General features: G+C 36.3%; 1 protein-coding gene across 13 annotated transcripts in view; it reads right to left on the bottom strand.

Annotated features, from left to right (window-relative positions):
• The window catches only part of LOC117402240 (otoferlin-like), a 122090-nt gene that overhangs the window by 30582 nt on the left and 68535 nt on the right, over positions 1-22973 (bottom strand). For 7 of the 13 annotated variants that reach the window (XM_059023695.1, XM_059023686.1, XM_059023687.1 and 4 more), the window contains exons 6-25: positions 20554-20601; positions 17847-17891; positions 17384-17401; positions 16806-16850; positions 16181-16246; positions 13547-13620; positions 11631-11757; positions 11056-11110; positions 10021-10152; positions 9270-9332; positions 9089-9173; positions 8555-8714; positions 8042-8228; positions 6589-6775; positions 5101-5324; positions 4138-4246; positions 3444-3630; positions 2459-2579; positions 2143-2243; positions 1412-1502 (exon numbers count right to left, since the gene is read on the bottom strand). In XM_059023695.1, the coding sequence (XP_058879678.1) occupies positions 1412-1502; positions 2143-2243; positions 2459-2579; positions 3444-3630; positions 4138-4246; positions 5101-5324; positions 6589-6775; positions 8042-8228; positions 8555-8714; positions 9089-9173; positions 9270-9332; positions 10021-10152; positions 11056-11110; positions 11631-11757; positions 13547-13620; positions 16181-16246; positions 16806-16850; positions 17384-17401; positions 17847-17891; positions 20554-20601 (2125 nt within the window). Of the gene's footprint in view, positions 1-1411; positions 1503-2142; positions 2244-2458; positions 2580-3443; positions 3631-4137; positions 4247-5100; positions 5325-6588; positions 6776-8041; positions 8229-8554; positions 8715-9088; positions 9174-9269; positions 9333-10020; positions 10153-11055; positions 11111-11630; positions 11758-13546; positions 13621-14966; positions 15377-16180; positions 16247-16805; positions 16851-17383; positions 17402-17846; positions 17892-20553; positions 20602-22973 lie in introns of those variants that run through there. The other 6 variants (XM_059023691.1, XM_034003188.3, XM_059023694.1 and 3 more) reach the window with 2 other exon arrangements.

Genomic DNA, 22973 nt, shown 5'->3' with positions numbered 1-22973 from the left:
TTTTTTTTTTTTTTTTAATTTTAGTCATCGACAATTATTTTACCCCGGTTTTCACCCCAATTTAGCATGCCCAATTATTATCTGTATCCTCGGCTCACCGCTCGCAACCCCCCCGCCGACTCGGGAAACGGAGGCTGGAATACACGTCCTCCGAAACGTGCTCCTGCCAAGCCGTCATTTTTCGCACTGCAGATCCACAGCAATGCCACCAGACCTATAGTGCCGGAGGACAACACAGATCTGGCGGCTCCGCTGCAGAGCCACAGGCGCCCTATCGGCCACAGGGGTCGCTGATGCGCGGTGAGCCGTGGATTCCCCTGCTGACCTAAGCCCTCCCTACCCGGGCAGCGCTCAGCCAATTGTGCGCCGCCCCCTTAGGAACTCCCGGTCATGGTCAGCTGTGACATAGCCTGGATTCGAACCTGCGATCTCCAGGCTACAGGGCACATCCTGCGCTCCGCGCGGAGTGCCTTTACTGGATGCGCCACTCGGGAGCCCCCGATAATGCACATTTCTATTGCCTGTGTGCAGTACTTTACACTTTTCTCTATTAAATGTCATTTGCCATGTGTCTGCCCAGTTCTGAATGCTGTCTAGAGCATTTTGAATTACCTTTGCTGCTGCAACAGTGTTTGCTACTCCTCCTATTTTTGTGTCGTCTGCAAATTTAACAAGTTTGCTTACTATACCAGAATCTAAAGAATCTAAACCATTAATGTAGATTAGGAATAGCAGAGGACCTAATACTGATCCCTGTGGTACACCACTGGTTAATATAATGTGGACTGGTCAAAACTGAATTGAAAAATTCCTTACTCCCTTAGTATGTATGCAAATGTATGTGATTGTGGACACTTTAGCAAAGCCCTAACTTTCTGCACCCTTGCATAAACGATTTGTAATACTGTATATTACAAAACTAGGGAGGCTGTGTGGTCCAGTGGTTAAAGAAAAGGGCTTGTAACCAGGAGGTCCCTGGTTCAAATCCCACCTCAGCCACTGACTCATTGTGTGACCCTGAACAAGTCACTTAAACTCCTTGTGCTCTGTCTTTGGGGTGAGACGTAATTGTAAGTGACACTGCAGCTGATGCATAGTTCACACACCCTAGTCTCTGTGAGTCGCCTTGGATAAAGGCGTCTGCTAAATAAACTAATAATAATAAAGCCACATGACCATAATTTGTATTATATTTTGCTTGAGAAGTTAGTCTCTTTAATAGACAAAATATGAAATCAGCATCTGAAATGGTTAATGAGTTATGAGCATTGAGAGGAGCAATAGTGGGTTTACAAAACCATGTACACTCCCTATGCAGGGATGATTAGTAAGCTAGCTTTTAATGTTTTTTTATGAAAACAGGATGTCTGGCCCTTACTTCATTCTCAAGATTTAAAAGACAAACTCATACCAGCTCTCTCATGCAGGACTTGAGCCTCTCTCTGTCCAGCTTTGTCCTTCCAGTCTGGTTCTGGTCCTTGTTGGCAAGCGTCACAAAACGGCTAAAAGAGAAACACAGGTACAGCTTATAAATGTTCACAGGTCAACTACTTGCTTTAGTTTTTCAAGTTCTGCTTTTTACATTTCCGTAAACTAAAACATACATCAAAGTTAAAAACGCTCACAAAGTATAGGTTCAATTTATATCAAAACCAGGACGATATTTATCTTTCTGTTTACAATAAGCATATACTCATTCTAATTTCTGTACAAAATGTATTTTGATAAACATGTTGAGTCTCAGGCTAGATTGTTAATTACTATGACAGGGAATTTCTAAAATAAGATTAAAAAAAACCCACTAGATTTCAAAAAACCACTAAAAAAACTGCTGCCTGTAGAACCATTATATCCTAAGTAAATCGAACTTCTTTTGATGTAAATGATGTGTACATAGGTATACATTATTGTTATGTAGTGAACTTCACAGAAACACACAGAATAAACAATGCTGGGAACCAGAAGAGGGTACAAAAATGCAGGTATTGGATTCAATACTGAATTACAACAATCTTTGCTTGAGTCTTAGTAATACTATTGTCCTAATGGTCATTTTTAAAAACAGCCTAGTAATAAGTGTGAAGGAAGTAGGTAAAGACTGAGAAAGACAGCTTTATTGTTAATAAAATTGCCCATACTAACTTGCAGCCGCTTCCCAATTCCTCCAAAACACCCCGCAGTCTACGTTCTGGAAAGGCTTTCTCCGTTTTTATAATCTCCTGGACGTCATTCAGCCCTTCCTCCTGTAACATTCAATGGAAGAATATTAATGAGTAAACATATATAGTAAATTTTGATTTTTATAACAGGTATACTTATAAAAGTTGACAGGTGCATTTGCATTGTCGTTTTCTTACCATGTCTTTACACTGCTTTTAACATGTTTGGGTTTTAAAACACAATATTGTGTATTTTGTTCAATATACATGAGTGCTAGTTTTCTGAAGAGATTACTAACCAGCTTGTCTGCGATTTTGTCCATTATATTGGCATTGTAGAGTCTTCTCCTTTGGTCCTGCCACCAGCTCTTAATGTAGATACAGGGCTTATTTTCAAAATAAGGTAAATGGAAATAATTCCTAAAATTAAGAGACACCAGTATTAATAAAGATATACACATTTTCTGCCTTTATTTAAAAAAAATGTTAGCTTGACTTGGCATCAACCAGCAACTGAAAATACAGTATAGTATTTCCATTATTAGGTCACCCAAAAACATCCAGACCAAAATACAAACTGACAAAATACAAACAATAATTGAAAAAAGCTCATCAGAAATACATAACTTACAAGAGACTATACTAGGGGTAGCTAATCCTGGTCCTGGAGAGTCGCAGGGTCTTCTGGTTTTCATTCCACCCAAGTTCTTAATTACTTAATTGAACCAATTATTTTCTTAATTTAACCAATTGTTCTCTTAATTGGTCAACACTAACATGGGCAGCAGTGTGGAGTAGTGGTTAGGGCTCTGGACTCTTGACCGGAGGGTCGGGGGTTCAATACCAGGTGGGGGACACTGCTGTTGTACCCTTGAGCAAGGTACTTTACCTAGATTGCTCCAGTAAAAACACAACTGTATATATGAGTATTTGTACGTAAAATAATGTGGTATCTTGTAACAATTGTAAGTCGCCCTGGATAAGGGCGTCGGTTAAGAAATAAATAATAATAATAATGTTTCCTAGGTCTTTGGCCATTGATGATTTAAAGAGACCCAGAAAACCTGCAGGATTGTGGTTCTCCAGGACCAGGATTGGCCACCCTACCTTTTATACACTCGGGTTTGAGGCCAACTCTCATATTCGTGTGACGTGCACATAGTTTCATAAAGTGCCTGATTTTCTACTAAAGAAAATGAAGAAATAACGTTTGGTTATGTGTGTGTGCTACTCAACAGACCTATCAGTGATGACAGATTTCAGTGTGTGTGCTACTTGACAGACCTGTCTGTAATAACAGGTTTCATTGGAGGAGTTGTGGAGACAGACACCAGGTCCCCATCATCTTCAACCTCATCCTCACTGGAGTTCTGAAGGAGCTCAGACTCCTCCTCATCACCGTCTCCCCCATCTTTCTTCTTCCTGTGCATGGTTGGCTTGTTCACACCATCGATCTGATTTCCATAGTTACCTGCATAATGGTACACACGACAATTATTTTAGGAGGGTAGTATTTTGTTTGTACATCTAACTAAGCTCATCCAGTTTTGAAGATGGAAACTGTGTTTTTCCAAAGATGTATTTTGTGGCAGTGGTCCCATTGCCGGGGTGTGGAAAGGAAACCTTTCAAAACTTTACACAACCGTTTTAAGATTGGATTTGTGATATTCTCCAGATCAGCTAAGACATCACTTTAATACCCAAAGAAATTAACCTCAGTTGAACAGTTTACATGGAGGTGGTGATCATATAATGTGATGAAATAAAAGTAGATGAAGCAGAAGCGTGCTATAGATCTGACCAAACAACTTTCTTCAGCAAGCTTTGACAAGGGTTAATGGGGACTCCATTAGGGCTGATGAAATACAATGTTTGTACCACACTGTACATTGGAAAATATAAAACATACTGTATTGCTGTAGAAATCTAGAAATGCTGCAGAAACACGTAACTGTTTTTTTTTAAATTATTATTTTACCTATTGTAACTTCAAAACTGATGGGTTTATCTCCAATTTTTCTGTCAACCATGGTTGCTTCCAGGAAGGCTCCAAAGAGGAAGAACTCTTCCATTTTTCCAGTGACATACTAAAAATATCAACAGAAATGTTAACAATTATTGTATTGGAGAATAAGCAAGTACTGTAACATGTGCAAGGCAAGGTTTATAAAAATAGGCCCTACAACATACAACTATAAATAATGGGGGCAGTGAAAATGATTCTGAAGTAAATTCACCTTATTACACCTTTCATTTATTTAAAACTTAACATTATAATGTATTCTCTCATTTACTGTAACTGCAGTATGGTTGAGACTTTCATATATTTTGAGTTTCTGGTAGCTAGTTTAGTAAGAATACTGCCAAGTTTCCATGGCAATACAATAAGTCCTTCAATTAACTAAAAATGTGAGTCAACAAATCAAGCAGTTGCTTCACATGCACATAATAACAAAATATTGTTATTTATGATTCATGACAGTAGTCCAAAACATGTAGCCTATATCGCAAACTAACTGTTTTTATATAATTACTAGTATTTCCATTCCTGGGTGCTACCTTCATGATCAGTCTCCCAAATATCCCAATATTATTCACGATTGATGCAAGTAGAGGTGCAATGTCATAATAATAGATTGTATATCAAATTTCCATTCCATACAAAGTTAAAAACAGAGCAACATTTTGGCCAAATGGACTTCATCAAGCTATCCACAGTGGCCACAGAAACACCTTGTGTACATAGGTCAAAGAACCAAGCAACACTGTGCTCACTCCAAGAATGCATCAATTCACCCAGGCTTACACTTGCTCATGCAGTGTTTTCACAAAATAATGGTCAGAATTAGCCATACTAAAGCTAACTATCTGTTGTTTCCCTCAGGCTTTAACCATTTACTGAGATGCTAATGTTTAAACTACGCGCATGTGTCAAACCCACCTCAGAGATGTTCTGGATCTGCTCCACCTGGACCTCAGTGGTGCTCATGATCTCAGTGGAGGCGGTGTCTAGGATCTCCACCACAATGCTGATGAGCAGACGGGCCCTGAAGGAGACGCCTTCCCCCAGGCCCTCGTTCAGGTCCTGGTGCTCGTCCATCAGGGTGTAGTTGCGGGTAGAACCATACATGTTCACCCAGGCTGGACCCAGTGTTGGAAGAAAACCTGCAACCGAAAAAACAGAAGACCACGTTGCCGGATCAATTCAACCAATTCAACCATCAATTAGGGATGGGCACCAATATCGATATTTTGATATGATATCGTTCGATAGTGATAATAATTTCCATATCGCAATATCGCGGAATTAAAACAAAAAAAATCACGTATGCTTGCAGAGACATACTTTTTATTGCTAATACTGCTAAAAATACAAACGCAGTATAATCAAGTTTATTTTATATGAATATACAACAAACCCTATACATACCAATCATGGTCAGTCTCATAGGCAGACACCATAAAGTATTATTAACCATTGTATACGCTTTTGCACCAAGTGACGTCACATTTCAGGGTAGCGGTATCTCAATTTCCGGTGAATGAACGCTTTATTTGAAATCTTGTTGTTTACATCTTTTCCTTTGCTGTATTGAACGGTTTGAATTTTTTTTTTTTTTTACTGGCATGTTTAATTTCTGAGAGAAAAAGGATGAGTTGTACTTCAGGCACAACTAAAAAATCATTTAAATATCAATGACGAGAAGGAAACTGCAGCGATCACTGCTGGGTCCCTTATGCTCAGCTTCAGCACGGTACAATTCAACAATAAGTTTTCATTCATTTCCCATGCATGAAGAGATGAGGAAAAATTGGCTGAAAAATATAATTCACAGTAACGAAGCACACTAACAGTATACGCTAACTGAAACAGTTTAATAGAGCAGTGCTGAAACTAAATACACGTTTTTAAAAAGATAGGTACAATTTAAATAAATATATCGATTTAGGACGTACTAACTCCCCTTCGTAGTCACAGAGGTAGCTGTGTTATTTGCATGCTGCATAAGCACCATTGGCCATCCATTTTGCATTATTTTGAGATATGCGCATGCTTCAGCGGATCATTACTTGCACTATTATTAATGTATAAAATGTGAACTTTCAGTATTATAAATGAGATGTACTTTTAAAACATCAAAACATATCTCAAAATAATGCAGATTCGTCATTACACTGTACAAGACCTTGTTTTTCTATATGGATATTGTGAAGTAAAGCACCACTAAGCTAAAGTAAGTTATTGCTTTTCATATGTAAATATCTATTAATGTCTATATATGTTTGATATTGCAATTGTGTTTTTATATTTCTGTGTTTTGGAATATTTTGATATTATCGATATTGAACTACGTGCACAATATCGGTATACAATTTTCATATTGTTGCCCACCCCTAGTTATTATATTTCTGTAATAAACCAATGTACCTTTGTCTCCATCATTGGAAATCTTCCTCAGGTCAATAAAATGTGTTCCTATGGCTACATCGTTTACTTTGTCCGAATCTCGTATTTGAATTTTCATTCTCTTACAGAGAGGTGGAAACATTTCTGTGAATAAGATTTGTTCATTCCATACTGGCTCATAACTGCTCTTCTGCACTGAGGTCTTTCCCTGTGAAAAACAAAAAGTTATAGTAAATAAGCTACTCATGAGAAAATAAGGAGACAAATATTCCTTTAAATACTGGATATGCTCTTTTCAAGCCCTTTCTCACAGCTCTGAAAAAAATGCAACGCATGAACTCATATCAATTCAATAACTTGAACCTGGTGCTCAGTGCATGTTTGTGCTCAATAAACTCTTAAAAACAAAAATGTGAAGTCTAAGAAGATATGAAATACAGTATTTATTTATTTACATTAAATTATACCTTTGAACTGTGTGATTATATTATTGTTTTGCATGTAGAATCTCTCTCTCTCTCTCTCTCTCTCTCTCTCTCTCTCTCTCTCTCTCTCTCTCTCTCTATATATGTAATCGGGATATGCAAATGCCAGCATTACAAGAGCCAATCAAATCGTGTGAAAGTTGCCAAAAGACTTCTACATTCACAGCGTTTTAAAAGTAAAAGTACAGTAACTGCATACATGTTTCGTCCTGTTTGATTTGTCTTATATACATATACACTGCTGTGCAAAAGTCTTAGACATGCTGCATTTTTCTACTCTGATGCATTATGCGCATCAACAATTTACTCAGAGCCTCCACTAGTGCTTTCTACTATTATAACAACCTTGACTTGCATAAAGAAGGAAAAACATTGAGTGAAATAGCTCACATCACTCGATTTTCAAGGTGTGGTATCCAAAGCATAATCAACAAGTACAGAGAAACATCATCTGTAATTTACAGCAGTGTGGAGTAGTGGGTAGGGCTCTGGACTCTTGACCGGAGGGTTGTGGGTTCAATCCCTGATGGGTGACACTGCTGCTGTACCCTTGAGCAAGGTACTTTACCTAGATTGCTCCAGTAAAAACCCAACTGTATAAATGGGTAATTGTATGTAAAAATAATGTGATATCTTGTAACAATTGTAAGTCGCCCTGGATAAGGGCGTCTGCTAATAAATAAATAATAATAATAATTACAAACCAAGGAGTGTAAGCTGTCTAACAAGGATGAGCAATACGTGAAGATAATATCCTTAAGGACTAGAAAGAAGACAAACATTGAATTGACAACAGAACTGGCAGAAGGCACAGGTGTCATCCATCAAATCAATTAGTGGAGGCTTTGAGTAAATTGTTGATGCTCATAATGCGTCAGAGTAGAAAAATGCAACATGTCTAAGACTTTTGCACAGCAGTGTATATATATTTGTTTTCAGGTACTGTATTTCAATTATAACAAAGTGGTTACAAGTGCAGAGAGAAATACCCTTTGTCCTGCAAATAGAACTTGCACGTATGGGTCCACCAGGTCTTTGTTTTCTCCTATGAAAGCTTTCTTCATATTAGCCATAATACTGGTGTTCATCTTTGGAAGCCCCTCAGCTCGGTAGATCTTGATGTAATAGCGGGCCCATTGCCTCTCTGAGGGGACCCCCTCTGGCAGTAGGAGGTTCCTTGGGAGAAATTTAGACAGAAAGCTGTGATTAACACCACAGTTTAAACACTTCTGTAATAAGCGACAAAGACTGAAGTTTCTGGTTAAAGAGCTGTGACAGTTATTACAAACTGCTGTCCATGCTTTACATTAATCAGGCATTATCCAATATATATATATATATTAGTTGCTGTAAAGTATTGTGCAATGCAGTGCAATGCAACGGAACAGTTTACTTTATGTTAAAATAACAACATCTGATTTGACGTTTCTTAAAAGTGGCTTTAAGGGGTTTACAGGATTCCTTTGTTTTGTGATTCCATGAGTAATTTATTTTGTTCATACCCTTCTATATCATCCTCATCGGTCTCGTTTGCTTTGTGTGGGCTTTTAATGTTGTCTCCTTTTGCGACCACAGCAATGTCACACTTTACATAACCTTTCACACCTGCAGTGATGTCATCAGGGTCGGAGAGGATTGCCCACTTATGGTAGAACTGGTGTTCTGAAAATGATACAGAAAACAATACATTACAGTCAAGACTGGTGCATTGTGGGTACCACATTACAGAGTTGAAGTCTACTGGATTGTCAATTAACGAGACCATAGCCTGGTCCTTATAAAACATGTATTCAAATATATTTTGTAACGTTTTTTATGTAAATATGGGCTAATGTCTATATGCTAATGTCTAGCCCCGCTAGTCCTGCACTGTGTATATTGTTTTACTCAGGGTGTGAATTATCCAGAAAATCTGCTAACCCCCCATTAGACTGGTTTCTTGACACTGTATGCTGTATAAGTACACTGACTAACATCAGGTTCAGAAGGCCTGGTTAACAGAACCAGCTAATCAACAGAATGAGAGCCCCTCATACCAGGTTGTGAGTAGACAGTGCCTATGTCAAGCTTGAATGTGCCAACCAAGGTGCCGCTGCGCAGGAGGTTTTTGGAATGTATTACCTAAAAGAAAGAAAGAGTGTCAGATTGCTTTTTCTTTTACAGTAATATAAAGAATTGCTTCAATGGTTGAAACGTGATGTGACATTATATACTTACTGAGAGCTTTAGGATTTTATCGAACATGACATCAGGAGGCACATGGAACTCAAAAACAAAGTACTGCAAATAAAAAAAAATATGCTGATTTTAAATACGGTAGCCCTGTAGAAGGGTTTCACTATTTAAATTGGTTGTAATTAATAACATGGTTGTTTGTTTAGTTAATCCAGTCTTACAATCTTTAATATTTAATTGATCAGTGATGCCTATGTGATCCTACATCAGGTCCTTACATCTGAGAAGAATTAGATACAGTATGTCTGGATTTGAGACAGTGCAGTATGAGAAACAGTCTAAAAGTCATGTCTAACAGTCACAATTGCCTTATCCAGTCATGATGATGTTACCTTTGAAGGGGGCCAAATTAAACAGTAGAGTTAATTTGCTATAGCTTCCAGGCACATTTATACAATCTGTATTTGCAGCTTGGAACTAATTTCCTCCCAAATTCATTAATCAGTGTCAGCATGCAGCAATGCTGACAACTAGATCCTACACATGTAGTACAGTGATGTTTCTCTGCACATGTAGTATGATGATGTTTCTCTGCACATGTAGTACTAGGAAGTTTCTCTGCACATGTAGTATGATGATGTTTCTCTGCACATGTAGTACTAGGAAGTTTCTCTGCACATGTAGTATGATGATGTTTCTTTGCACATGTAGTATGATGATGTTTCTTTGCACATGTAGTACTAGGATGCTTCTCTTCTTGAAGTAAAAAGTGTGACTGTAACTGATGTCATACCTCATTGTAGTAAGGGCTATTTGTAGATTCCTTCATTGATGTGTATTTCTTGTCGTCTCCAATCTCGACACAAACGACTGGATCCATATTCAAACCCACCAGCTGACGTGCCTCAATAATGGTAATACTAACCTAGAATGAAGTTACCATATGTCAAAACACACTTTATAGATACACTTTACTATGAAAACTGTCCATTCAAAAACGTCCATATATCATCTACATACATATAGGGTAGCAGTGTGGAGTAGTGGTTAGGGCTCTGGACTCTTGACCGGAGGGTCGTGGGTTCAATCCCAGGTGGGGGACACTGCTACTGTTGTACCCTTGAGCAAGGTACTTTACCTAGATTGCTCCAGTAAAAACCCAACTGTATAAATGGGTAATTGTATGTAAAAAAATAATGTAATTGTATGTAAAAATAATGTGATATCTTGTAACAATTGTAAGTCACCCTGGATAAGGGCGTCTGATAAGAAATAAATAATAATAATTATAATAATACCTTGCTCCAATCACCAATCTGAAAGAATAATCTTAAAACTAGAATAACCACAAGTTAGGATCGATGGCTTCCACAGTTTAAATATGCAGTAAAACTGAATCTATTTGTAATCTATCATTTAGAAATAGTAAAAGAAACTTAATAAATTCAATGACAAACATTTCAACAAGAAGTCTTTCTCAGTGTCGTCTAGTTGACAGGTTTATTATTGAATTTATTAAGTTTCTTTTAGCATTTCTAAATTTAGCCCTATGAGTGTTTAATAGTTATGGACATACTATAATGAATAATACAATTCTGAAGTATGGGGGAGGAATCCTCATGATGGAGATGTAATTTTAACAGACTACTGCCAATGATTTTCCAAAATAGGTCAACTTTTTAAAGTTATTTCACTATTTCATTTAGGCAAAGATTTATTGAACATTGTATTGTCTGGTTTCACTCAAAGCACCACAGGTCATGCAGTTCAGGAGTAGTGTTACTCAGCCTCTGTCAAACCACCTGTATATTATTGTAATGTTACTTACTTGGTAATCCACTGGTCTTCCAGCACTGGGCTCCATTTTAATATCAGGTTTGGATCTTAAAGTTCAAGAAAACATTGTAATGTATTTCAACTTGTCTGTTTCAATGTGAACTGTTTACAGTTAATATGTGTAATAAAAAAGGTAGTTTGTACTGTATATCATCATTAAATTACAGACACCTGAAGTATTACAAGAAGAAACTAAGTAAACATTTTAAATACAGATATTACCATTGAGTGCTTTCCAGTTATGTATGAATAACAGCCCCCTGAACATATCAGTAAACCTACTTTTGCTAGAGAGTAATCCCCAATAAAAATCAGTGACAGTATCTTGAATAAGCAGCAACCCATCTTAAACAGCCACTAGTTTTTTGAACCTTTGGTGACATTTCACAGTATTAAAATGAATGGAAGAACTGTGACCTAATCAAAAACTTTCAGTTCAGACACAAGCCAGGCTTGCATCATTAATCGAAGTTATTATACCTACCCAGCATTGTGACAGCTTGTTTTTCATTTTTATTTATTTTTATATGAAAGTGTAAACGCAGTGCTAGCTGTTCTAGTGTTTACCTCTTATTGGAGACATTGGTGGTGACTGCAGTGACGGAGGCCAGTGAGATGGTATCCGGGTCGAACCCTCCCCCCAAACGCATGGCCTTCCTGTCCAGGTCCTCTGTTTCCAAAATAGCGGCCTCATCTGCAAATCAGAAAAAAAGCCTTAGTTGACAATAAAGTTTATTCTTGGTCTTATTTCTTGATCTTGTTTCTCAGTAAAGGAGATCAGGCTCCTTGAAGGCTCCTACTGTAGTTGAGGGTCTGAAGAAAGGGTTATTTTTTCATTTGTTGTTGCAGAAAATTATAGAGTTATGAATGAATGACAATAAGGCTCTTTATAACGTAAATACATATACAATTACATTTACAAGGAAACAGGATTGAGATTTTAAAAGAATGGTTGAAAGCATATCTTTAACTTGAAAAAATGGTTATGTTGAACAGTAACAGAACTAACACGCTATGACAGTATATTATTCCTGAAGGAAATCCACTTGACCCTGTCCTTTTTTATTTTGACATGTGTTTAACATCAAATTTTCAAGTGCCGCAGCAGTGGGTGTCATTTTATGGTAATTAAGGAGGGACTATGCTAATTTTTCAGATGTCACGCATCCTAAGAACTGTACCATTAATTAAACATGCATTGGATTAAAATGGGTTACAAGAACTTTGTAAGACTTGAGAATTATATTATAGAAACGTTCACATTTTACTTACCTAATCATGGCCATCCAGGTTTACAGCAGAAGTAACTGAAGGGTTATACTTGTTATCTCTGTTTATTTTATTGTTAAATGTAATTATTTTTTAAATATTTCCGTTAACATTCCATCGTAGCACAAAAAATATTTAATATGATTTAATGTAATCTGAACTTCATTGAAGGTAAAACAAAATGTGTCTGGTAAAGGATATACGGTTCTTAACTCCAAATCTATTCATTTTCAGAGAACAGTTGCATTACTATATATTTTTATAAGATAAGTATTGTGTATTAAAATACTGTAGCGTGCACGGGGGGAGGCAGCAGCAGGGCTGGTAGGTGACGTAATCACACACGAAGACATAAGCCTGAAATACGCTCCTTGCAAAGGAGCTGGCTCTTTTGTACAGCGGTATCGGCGCTATGCTTTAGTGCGAGAGGTCCCGGGTTCGCCAGCCCTCCACCTGTGTGTGGATTGCCTCGCCCTGTGTGATGCTCCTCCCTTAGTTAACCGAGATCGCTACAATACTTTCCAACAGTGGGATTCGATGCTATGACCACAGTGGTTTTATCAGCGACAGTCTGGAGGGGTGTATGTCTCTACTTTATACTATATTTACAAAAATGTACAAAACAGAGAAGCCTGTTGTGAAATTCCTAAGAATGTACATCTGTGCCCTTTGACTGGTTGGCTTTAAAAAAAAAAATTATATCGTGTTTTATTGGCTCTGCATTATTTTTTCTGAAGTTGTGCGATAAACAGAGACTTACAATGGGATTATAGGAGATATGTAAGTGCACTTCTGTCTCTGTAAGAAGATGATTCTTTAATTCATACCTTGAATTTGATGCATTTTGACCCATAGAACAATGTTAATTCTAACAAACTAGCACTGACCTACCACCTCCAGGCATTCCCTGAGTTGTGTTTTTCTTTTTGTTTGTGTTTTTCTTTTTGTGTTTGTGTTTTTCTTTTTGCGTTTGTGCTTTTCTTTTTGTGTTTGTGTTTTGCACTTCAGGGCCACCGTACGTTCCACACTTGGAACACGCACTTCCAAAATCTAAAAAAGTATAGAGCGATGACAGCATGGTGATATCAGCTGTAGAAAAAGAATGTTCCGTTCTGGGTGTCAAGCCTTGTTGCCATTGTTAGATCTATGATACTCACTGTAGTAGTATAATGTCAATTTAATCTACACAGCAATAAACACTTTGCTACAATTACCTTTGTTTTTGTGGCCTTCTTTTGGTGGACGTGTCTTGCCCAGCTTCATGGCTGAAAACACTCCCTTACCTACTCTGTTAAAGAAAAAAACAAGTTTCAATTAGTATTTGTGAGAATAAAACTGATATTTTTCCTGGCATTCCACGCTGTGACAAAACAGCTATAATTCCGTGATGATGGACTATGCTTGCGGTCTGAAGCATTTTCTATTGATTCCAAACATGTATCAGTATTTAATAATATCTTTCTGGGGGGCAAACATTTGTTAATTTGTTTTAATGAAACTATGAAAAACATTCCTACCACCCCCAGAATGGGAATTATGATGTAGCCACTTAGTCATTGTGTGTGGTCAAATATTCTTGCATTGGACTTAGATAAATTATCATCCAATATTGATTTTACTTGTTTTTGAACACATATTCTGATTGTAATACAAGTTTATGTTGTACCTTTTTGAACCCATATCACTTAAATACAGAAACAAACAGAGCAATTAATTATTCTAAGATGTTATGCCCAGTTATTTACACTCTAAGTAATAAATCTGAAAACCAACACACACAGACACAATACATATTTTTAATAATTTAGGCCAGTGGTCTAATTATATCTATATTCAGTAGTATAGTACTCAAAATGTTGTGTCATTTGCATTAAACAGACCCCTGTTCAATAAACTAGACATTCAAAATTATATCAAAGCTGTAAATATAAAGCCAGAGTTCTTTATATTTTTCCTCTTATTTTAAGTAATAACAGTGCAATAAGTTTCTATATATATATATATATATATATATATATATATATATATATATATATATATATATATATATATATATATATATTCAAAATACAAACATTATAAGTAGCAATTACCATTAAAAACAGCAATTTATTAAACTATAGAGTATATTGAAAACATCAAACTTTTCCCTAGCTAATCATCCAACAGTTACTTTAAAAACAAAAATGCAGGATCTAGGATCTTCACATTGTCAGATTTGAATTACTCCACATTCGTCTGCCAGTAATACAGACAAACACATACCCATTATGACAGCGTCCCCCTGTACACATATTAGAAAACAGATCAAAGCAAAAAAGGAATCTTTAGTAACATGGTAGCTTCACTCTTATTCAATTGTAAGAAATCAAAAATAACTACAGTACATGTAGTAAAACAACCCATCTGCTTTAGATTAAAAGAAAATAAGCACACCACTTTGAATCTGTATTATTACGTTAACAATGAACAACTTTAATATTAGTAGTTTAGTGCATTCAAACTTCAGTCTATTTTCATTCTATCTGGTAAATTTGCTTATTTCCATTGATACAAATAGACTAATTAGTGTGGATATGAAAAAAAAGTACCCTGGCATACAGCAAAGCACTAGGTACTGTATTTGTTACATACCATACAAGAAAATGGTCACGTTTTCTGGATCCAGTATTTTTTCCAACCAGGCCCAAGAAGAGATCAGGTAAAAATGCAAGAATTTACCGAGCAGGCCACCTACATTCCCATTTTTTGTGATAATATCATAGAAACAGAAAGTCCACAAAAGTAAAGTTGCAAAAAAACAGCTGGTTTGGTCTGAGTCTGGAATTGGGTGGAGGTGTGATCTAATACACCAATGAATATTGCATGAAGCAACACGAACCTGAGACACACGTAACCATGGCTAGATCCCAGTGATACCGTCCTTCTTTGAAATGACACAATGGACAGAACCTGCTTAATTCATTTCATAGCAAACATAATTTAGTTTTAAACGAAACATTTCCCTTCAATATAAAATGCATACATGCCTGTTTATATATAAAAGCCAATAAAAGAGTATTGACAAACCAATTGGCCAAAACTAGTCAAATACCTAGTTTCTATGGATTGTGTTATCACATTACAAGGCACACATTAAATATGAATAACTTCAAGTGACAGTTCTAACACCTTTTCATAATGTCCTTCTTTATACAGTACAATGCTTGGAGAATATTCAGATCCTTTTAGATAACTTACTCCTTATACCATGTTTTATATTATTATATTTCTAAAAAAAATTAAACACAAAAGGCTTGATCACTTCGCAGTCTGCATTCAAACTGACAGACATTCTGGTCAGTCTGGGTTACTACAAGTGTAAAATATTAGAGGGACATCCAGCTGAAGTGGTTGACACATAAAAATAATTCTGCACAAATTCTAGGCAACATGAAGGAAATCGTTTTTAAACATCAGAAATTATAATCGGGACTGAGCCCAAATCCAAATTCACATGAAGTTTCATTACAAACTACTGTTTTTATAATACCAAGTTAATATAAATAATGTTGAACTGGGAATGTACTATTTACTGTCAATTCTAAATGGTAATGTCTAAAATAAGCTGGTAATAATTACTGGTTGTAAAAGTGAAGATGTAGAGATATTTAAGACATTCAGCGGTTTCTAGTACAACGTTAATAAAAGCAAGACAATAATACAATGCTTTTGTCACTCATTTATTTCATGGACTGTAAAGAAAGAGTGAAAGACGACATATCAATCACTACCAGGCAGAGAGGTAAAAGGCTCCTGTGTTTCCAGACGAGATCGCACACACAATCTTCATTACAAATGATACCTACTTCTCTTTACTGTCTTTGCCTCCTTTGCTGTCCTTAGCATCCTTTCCAGCTTTGTCCTTTCCTTTGCTGAGCAGAAGGGGCACATGCAAGTGGCAAACCATTAAAATCAAACATGTCTTTTAATTTGTTTAATTTTTATGTTCACGAAAACAGTTCTATATATACTGATTACCCTTTTACTGAAAGAACATAGAGCTTTCTCAAAATGGTGGTTGTTTACCAGCAGAAAAAATGTGAAGTCATCAAGGTTTGAATACAAATTTGTGACCCAGTATTGCACCAGTTCAAGTGGTGTATGCAAATAAAAGCCAGACAAGCAACTAAATATCTGTTACATGGGGAATAAAGTATCAAACACTGCTGAGTCCTTATGAAACCATAGGTGACTCTGAAAAGCTTTGGTAAGTATAAGTCAAAAAACAGTCTGACAGATTCACATGCTGTGGACTTGGTACATATACTTTACACACCAGATTACTTATCCATAGAATTTATACTATGGCAATTATACTATTCATACTCTATAATGACTATATTCACAGTCAGTTAGCATTCATTCACAGCAATACCATACACTTTCAAGAACTATTATTTTGGCTTTTCTCATAGTGAGTCTGCACAGTACCTGAAGGTTATAATGCTATGTCTTTTCTCCTTCTGATCCTGAGCTCTGAAATCACAAAATCAATCGGTTGAGATACGGTACACTCAATTATTACCAGTAGAGAAGACATGTTTACACGCCAAAAATGCTCACACGAAGCCCACACAGGTCAATAGGATACTGATAACCCTTTTACTGAAAGAACCTATAGGCACAAACACACAATGTAGCCAGCTGGGAAAAATCACTCAGTAATTTAGGAAACAGCTAGATTACTGATTGAGACTGCAAAACAGTACTTGCTGATTCCTCTTTAAAAACACACTATACAGTAAAAGTGAAGCAGAAATTCATTCAAACATCAAACTCAAACAGCTATTCTTAAACGACTAACTAGGACATTATCAAACCAGGATAAAGGAAGCACCTTAAATCAACCAGACTACATTTAAATCATATGATGCAAAGCAATTTGTGAATTCACATCTTCATTAAGATTATTTAAAACTATTTGTAAGTATTAAGAGAATGATTACAGGTGCTTCAATACTCCCACCTATTTACTGTGCAACCCAAAAGTCACTGAAGTTCTAACATACATGGGTTCCTCAGCCTCACTGCAGAAAAGAACATAAGACATGAGTTGTCACAATTTTCAATAGCCCAGCATCAAGTATAGACTGATACAATATAAACAAGCTTGTGTGATGTAAGGAATGGCAGTTACTCTTTAATATAGGGTTTATATATAAGGTGACCATATGGCTCTGTGTTCAGCGGGACAGTTTGGGATAGTTCAGGCTTTTCAACTCACAACCCAGTGCATTCTGGTATGTTTTACCTGTCTCAGGTACCATTCTTACCTTTAAGAGAAGCAGGACTACACTTACACTGTCCCATTGAACATACAGCCATATGGTCACTTTATTTATATATGGCAACCACATCTGTATCATCAGAGATGCACATACAGTAAACAAGTCTGGATGAAGAGTGCAAAATAAAGGAAGTTATATATATATATTTATAACTGAAACACTGCACACAGAAAGCCTGTTGTACCTTGCAACTGCCTGGTATCCATCATTAAGTTTGTTCGAAAGCTTGCTGAATGGAAAATAAAAGACAGTATTTAACATTTTCTTTTAAACAAAGCTACCTGTATATTTTCATACACAGTTGAAATATATATATTTGACTCAGGTGAAGCACCTGAAGGGCCTTATTGCATTTATAATCCAGGTAAAACAGTGGATTTGAAGAAAAAAAAGCATAAATCGTGTTTAGGGCAAAAATGATTCATCCCATGCATAACTTTAAACTACACACTAAGTTAAGTTGAGTAAATTAATTTAATTAAAACATGTAAAAGATAGTACATCTTTATTTTTGATATTGTGCACTTTGCCATTGAAAAAATACACCAGGGGGTGGAGTTGACATGGCACTGAGTTTTTTTTCTTTTCCTGTCACTCAGTGCAGACACACTGAGCAGAACAGATGGATGATGTTTCAGGTTTCAGTAATTTGTTCAAGGTCTGTGTCAGAGAGGGGTGGATAATGTGCACAAGTGTCTTTCAGTATTTTCCAGTTCATTTAATTGTTCTTCATCCAGATCAGCATGTCTACTTACTACTTTGTGATTTTTTGCAGGTAATTGGTCACTCAGTTTCAGTTACAGCTGCACATCTGTAACTAAGTGTGTAAGCAAGATGGCTACCTTTAAATTCTGTGACGCAATGCAGTGATTTCAAATATGTGACAAGGCTCCAACTGTCCATAACCATCCAATATACGGACAGCTGGAACCTTGCTCGACCAATCACATTGCTTGTTTCATGTTCCATTGCCAGCCCTGGATTATAAAACATATATATATTCACATACATTCACATCTATTCAATGGCAAGGATTTTGAGATTTTACTCATGCATTGTGACTAATATGACTAACTGAGATTCTTTAAGAGTAGTTGGGAAGAGAAGGTCACATTAAAATTAAAAAAGGCCGTCTCAATAATTCATAGGGACCAGACTGCATCCTGCAAGGGGCTGTCATGACTGGAGTTAAAGTTTCATTGTAAATGGCTATCGTATGGTATCACCTGGGAACAAATGATCCAATATTGTCAGCCTACGATCATAGCCGAGTCATTCACTTTTCACAATGGAGACGGTAATCCTATTGTTCCACATTGTTTGTGGTTTGAGGTGCCTGCTGTGGAAACCATGAATTATAAATGCATTCGGACGCTGTGTGTGACCACTATGACCTGGGGGGGGGGGGTGCCTGTACAGTTTATTATTATTTAATTATTCTGCTGCCCATTAAAGTGATGAACAAAAACATGCACATTTAAGATAACCTTTTTTTCTATACTGTACAGTTACAGTAGGTTCTGTCTTCAGTATGACACTATGCCATACAATTGTATTTTTGTATTTAAGCTCCTATTTTAACAATCTCTGACAAACCGAATACTCCAAATGTTATTTATTGTTTGGAAGTCCAACTTGCTGACATAGTTTGTTGTGATCCGTAGTTTTTATTTTTCTATGCAATTTGCCTATTGCATCCTGCTTTCTTCTGAATCGTGCACCAACATCTCATCATTAGAAAACCATATGAAGAATAATATTAAACCAGTATACTATATTATTTTTCCCCAAAACATTTAATTTTATATTGCATGCTTCAGTAAAAGCAACGTGTCTCTTGATAGACAATATGTATCTATAAGTTATTGTATGAAAGCTGTATAAATACTTGTACACTGTGAGTCTACCTACTGTAGACCTAATTATACTGTATTTAATAGTGATAAACTGGTGTATTTTTTCTCTAAACATAAATAAACACATTGGTACAAACTATAGTGAATGTTAAAGCTGTACTGCTCTTTAAAAAAAAAAAAGGTTAATGCAAATACATGTCCCATCATTGATACCAAATTTATCCTCTAGGGTAAACTATAGAACAGATTATCCCTTTTTTGCCAGGAGAGAAACTGGGCTACTTGAATACAGTAAAAAAAAAAGAGAAATGCGATCATTTTAGGAAAATAACTATCCCTTGTCCTGATTATAGCTTGAGCGAAAGAGTTTCATTTAAATCATACTTATTATGAGTTTTCTTATTAATGCAACTAAGGATTGAGACAGCAGCTTGCATGTCGCCATGACGTCTCTGTTGCATTGGTTAAGAACAGCAAAATGAACCTAATTTCAAATCCCCCTTCCAAGAGATTTATTGGTCTGTCGTGTGAGGAGAAGCTCTGCTGCTGACGGTCAGTTTGGCTGTCCAGTTCTGATAGGACTGCTCAAATAATTCACACCTTGCCCAGTTTGAACCTGATGGGGATTCAGCTTTTGGGATTCACTATCATCCCAAATAATAACCCAAGCAGTATATATTTCTGTGATGGAGTATCACATTTACATATCTTAAAACTATATATTAGATACTTAACTGTGATATTACATTGTTGACTGACACTTTAAACACTATACAAATATACAAACAAAAAATGTCACCTCTCTAAAAATTATGTGATTGTGTACCACCAATTTATTTTGGGCAAGTCCACAAAAAAAAAAAAAAAAAGATGATAAAGCTGTTGTTAAAGTTCATCACTTTGTTATACTGGATATTAAGTTATCCCTCCCAATCCAAGAACAAAAACAAATAAATAAAACACAGCAAAGAATAATCTAGTAGCAAAGACTATGAAAAACACACACAGCTATTACAAACTTCACATGGTATTTACCCAAGAGCACCATCATCCTCTTCCTCATGCCCTTCTTCAAGGCTGTATCTTTAGACAGATGGAACAAATGAACATGTAAATGAATAGACAATGTATTACACACTGCACTGTCTTACACCAAAACACTCAAAATATATAAAACGAGGAACTACAGACATTAATAAATGTGTGCGTGTGTGCGCATGTGTGTGCATGTTTGTGTGTGTCTTTGTGGACAGGAGCACTATACTCACCTATCTTATTTTATTATTAAAATGGTTTTCAGTCTTGGTTACATCCAAAAAAACACACACATAGACTAACTCAAATGTTTTAGAAAAGGGCACCAATATAACAAAAAAAAAAAAAAAAAACAGTTCACACAAACAGAGTACACAATAGGAGTATAAGCATTAATCACTTTACATCTACATATGTAAGGTGTTAACAGAGTTTATACCAAAACTGTTCTGGTGATTTTGGAATAATTAGGTTGGTTAGTAAGCCACAAAAGATACAGCATGTGTTTGATGCTTATCAGTCTGTGAATTCACATAAACAGCATGATCAAAGAATAATCCTGTGCAACTCATGGCTGACCAGCAATGACTAGCCCTCAGCCTGTTTGGTTTTGGGATCATTGCAGCATTATCCATCAGTACATTTTGCAAATATGCTTCCTATGGCATACATGTATATAGTATATGGTTATGTTGTAATGCCAATAGTTGAGGTGAATACAGTGGACTCTTCCCGTCATCGCACAACTGGTCCCCTGGTTCCTAGTCCTCTAACAGAGGATACTAAATAATATTGAGTTGGGACCTTTGCAAATTAACTCAAAGTATTTTATCATTATAAAAAAGAGATCCTATCACTGGACTGTATATAATCATACCAGTTATGAGTCTTCCCTCAGGAAACGGATCATTCTGAGTTATTACACTGATGCAGTCGGGTTATAAATGCTTATTGCAAAGATTTCAAGCACCACAGTGACTCAACATAGGCTTCATTTATATTGTCAAAGTTTTTGAAGTAATCTCTCTCCTTGAGAGATAAACAATGAGCAATTTACTGTGTGACTGGATTGGCTTTTGATTTAAAGGTAAGAATGAAACTTTTCAATTGGTCTGCACTGGCCATACTTTAAACGGTAACTTACTGACACCATTGACTCAACACACAACCAAACCTTTGTTAGCGAAAAAAGGGACAACATAATTTGAAAAAATATTTTGAAAGCATAATCTGATCACATGTGAGATACAATAAATAACCATTTTGTATTGTCAATACTGTGTGCACCCCCAGAGAAAGGATGGCACATTCTATACACTGATTTATATGCAAAACTGTGTGGAGTGTGTTTGAGGGAGGAGATGTGTTTATGGAAGTACAGTCGACTCTGGCTAAGACAAAACCCCTCGGGAAGCAAGCAAAGCGTTCTCTTAGCCGAAGTGTTGTCTAAGACGAAGTGTTGTCAAAGACGAAGTTGACCACCAGACACAATATGAATCAATAAATAAATAAATATGTATTACTTGTCATGTTGCACGTGCATCAACATATGAAATGAACTGAATAAGAGAAAAGCAATAGACAAGTGTATGTTAATAAACTGTAATAATAAAGTAACAGACAAACTAACGTTAATAAACTGTCAAACTAAATTAACACAGCACCCCTGCACATGTTAAAAAATGCAGCAGCAGCTCTAGATCAATTATGAATACCTGTAGAAGAGCAATATTGAAGACATGCACACAATTACTTAACAGAATCATGAAACAACTCACCAGAATGGGAAACACCAAATTGATCCACAACTTGTGTCTGATTCAATTTTTTTTCAGGAGCTCGAACAATTTCCAACTTTTATTAACAAGAGAAACAGCGGTGCATTGTGTTGTTTGTTTACATGCCATTTTGTAGCTATGAGGTGCACTCGTGGAAATCAGAATACAAAATGAGGCAATGATGGCGGTTCTGGAAAGATTTAATAAACCAATCAGTGTGCCTCAAGACACTATCGCAATGACAAGTCGCTTTTGAAAAGACTGAATAAACCATTTGAATTTAAGTTTGATGATGATGAGTTATCATTTTACAAAACAGTACTGTATCCGTTGTGAACAAATCGCTATTGGTGCCAAGAAGGTGTTCTTTTAAGAGAAGTTCCTGTTCCTTTAGGCTGAGCATTTACAATGGGAAAAATCAGTTTCACCACACAGACTGTATAAGAAGAATCAGGCAAACAGATTAGGTTAGAGCCTTATCTGAAAAAAACAACACCTTAGATATTCAGCTAAAACAAAACAAACAACTTTTCTCATTAAGTGTGATCAGTTTACATTTGCATGAAGGCAGGTCACCTTTTCTACTGTTTACTGTAGTGTTCTGCTGTTGGGATATATTGAGGCCTACTACTGCTGCCGCAG

The sequence above is a fragment of the Acipenser ruthenus genome, chromosome 5, assembly GCF_902713425.1.
Source record: "Acipenser ruthenus chromosome 5, fAciRut3.2 maternal haplotype, whole genome shotgun sequence".
NCBI lineage: Eukaryota > Metazoa > Chordata > Actinopteri > Acipenseriformes > Acipenseridae > Acipenser > Acipenser ruthenus.
This window is presented reverse-complemented; position numbering and strand designations above follow the sequence as displayed.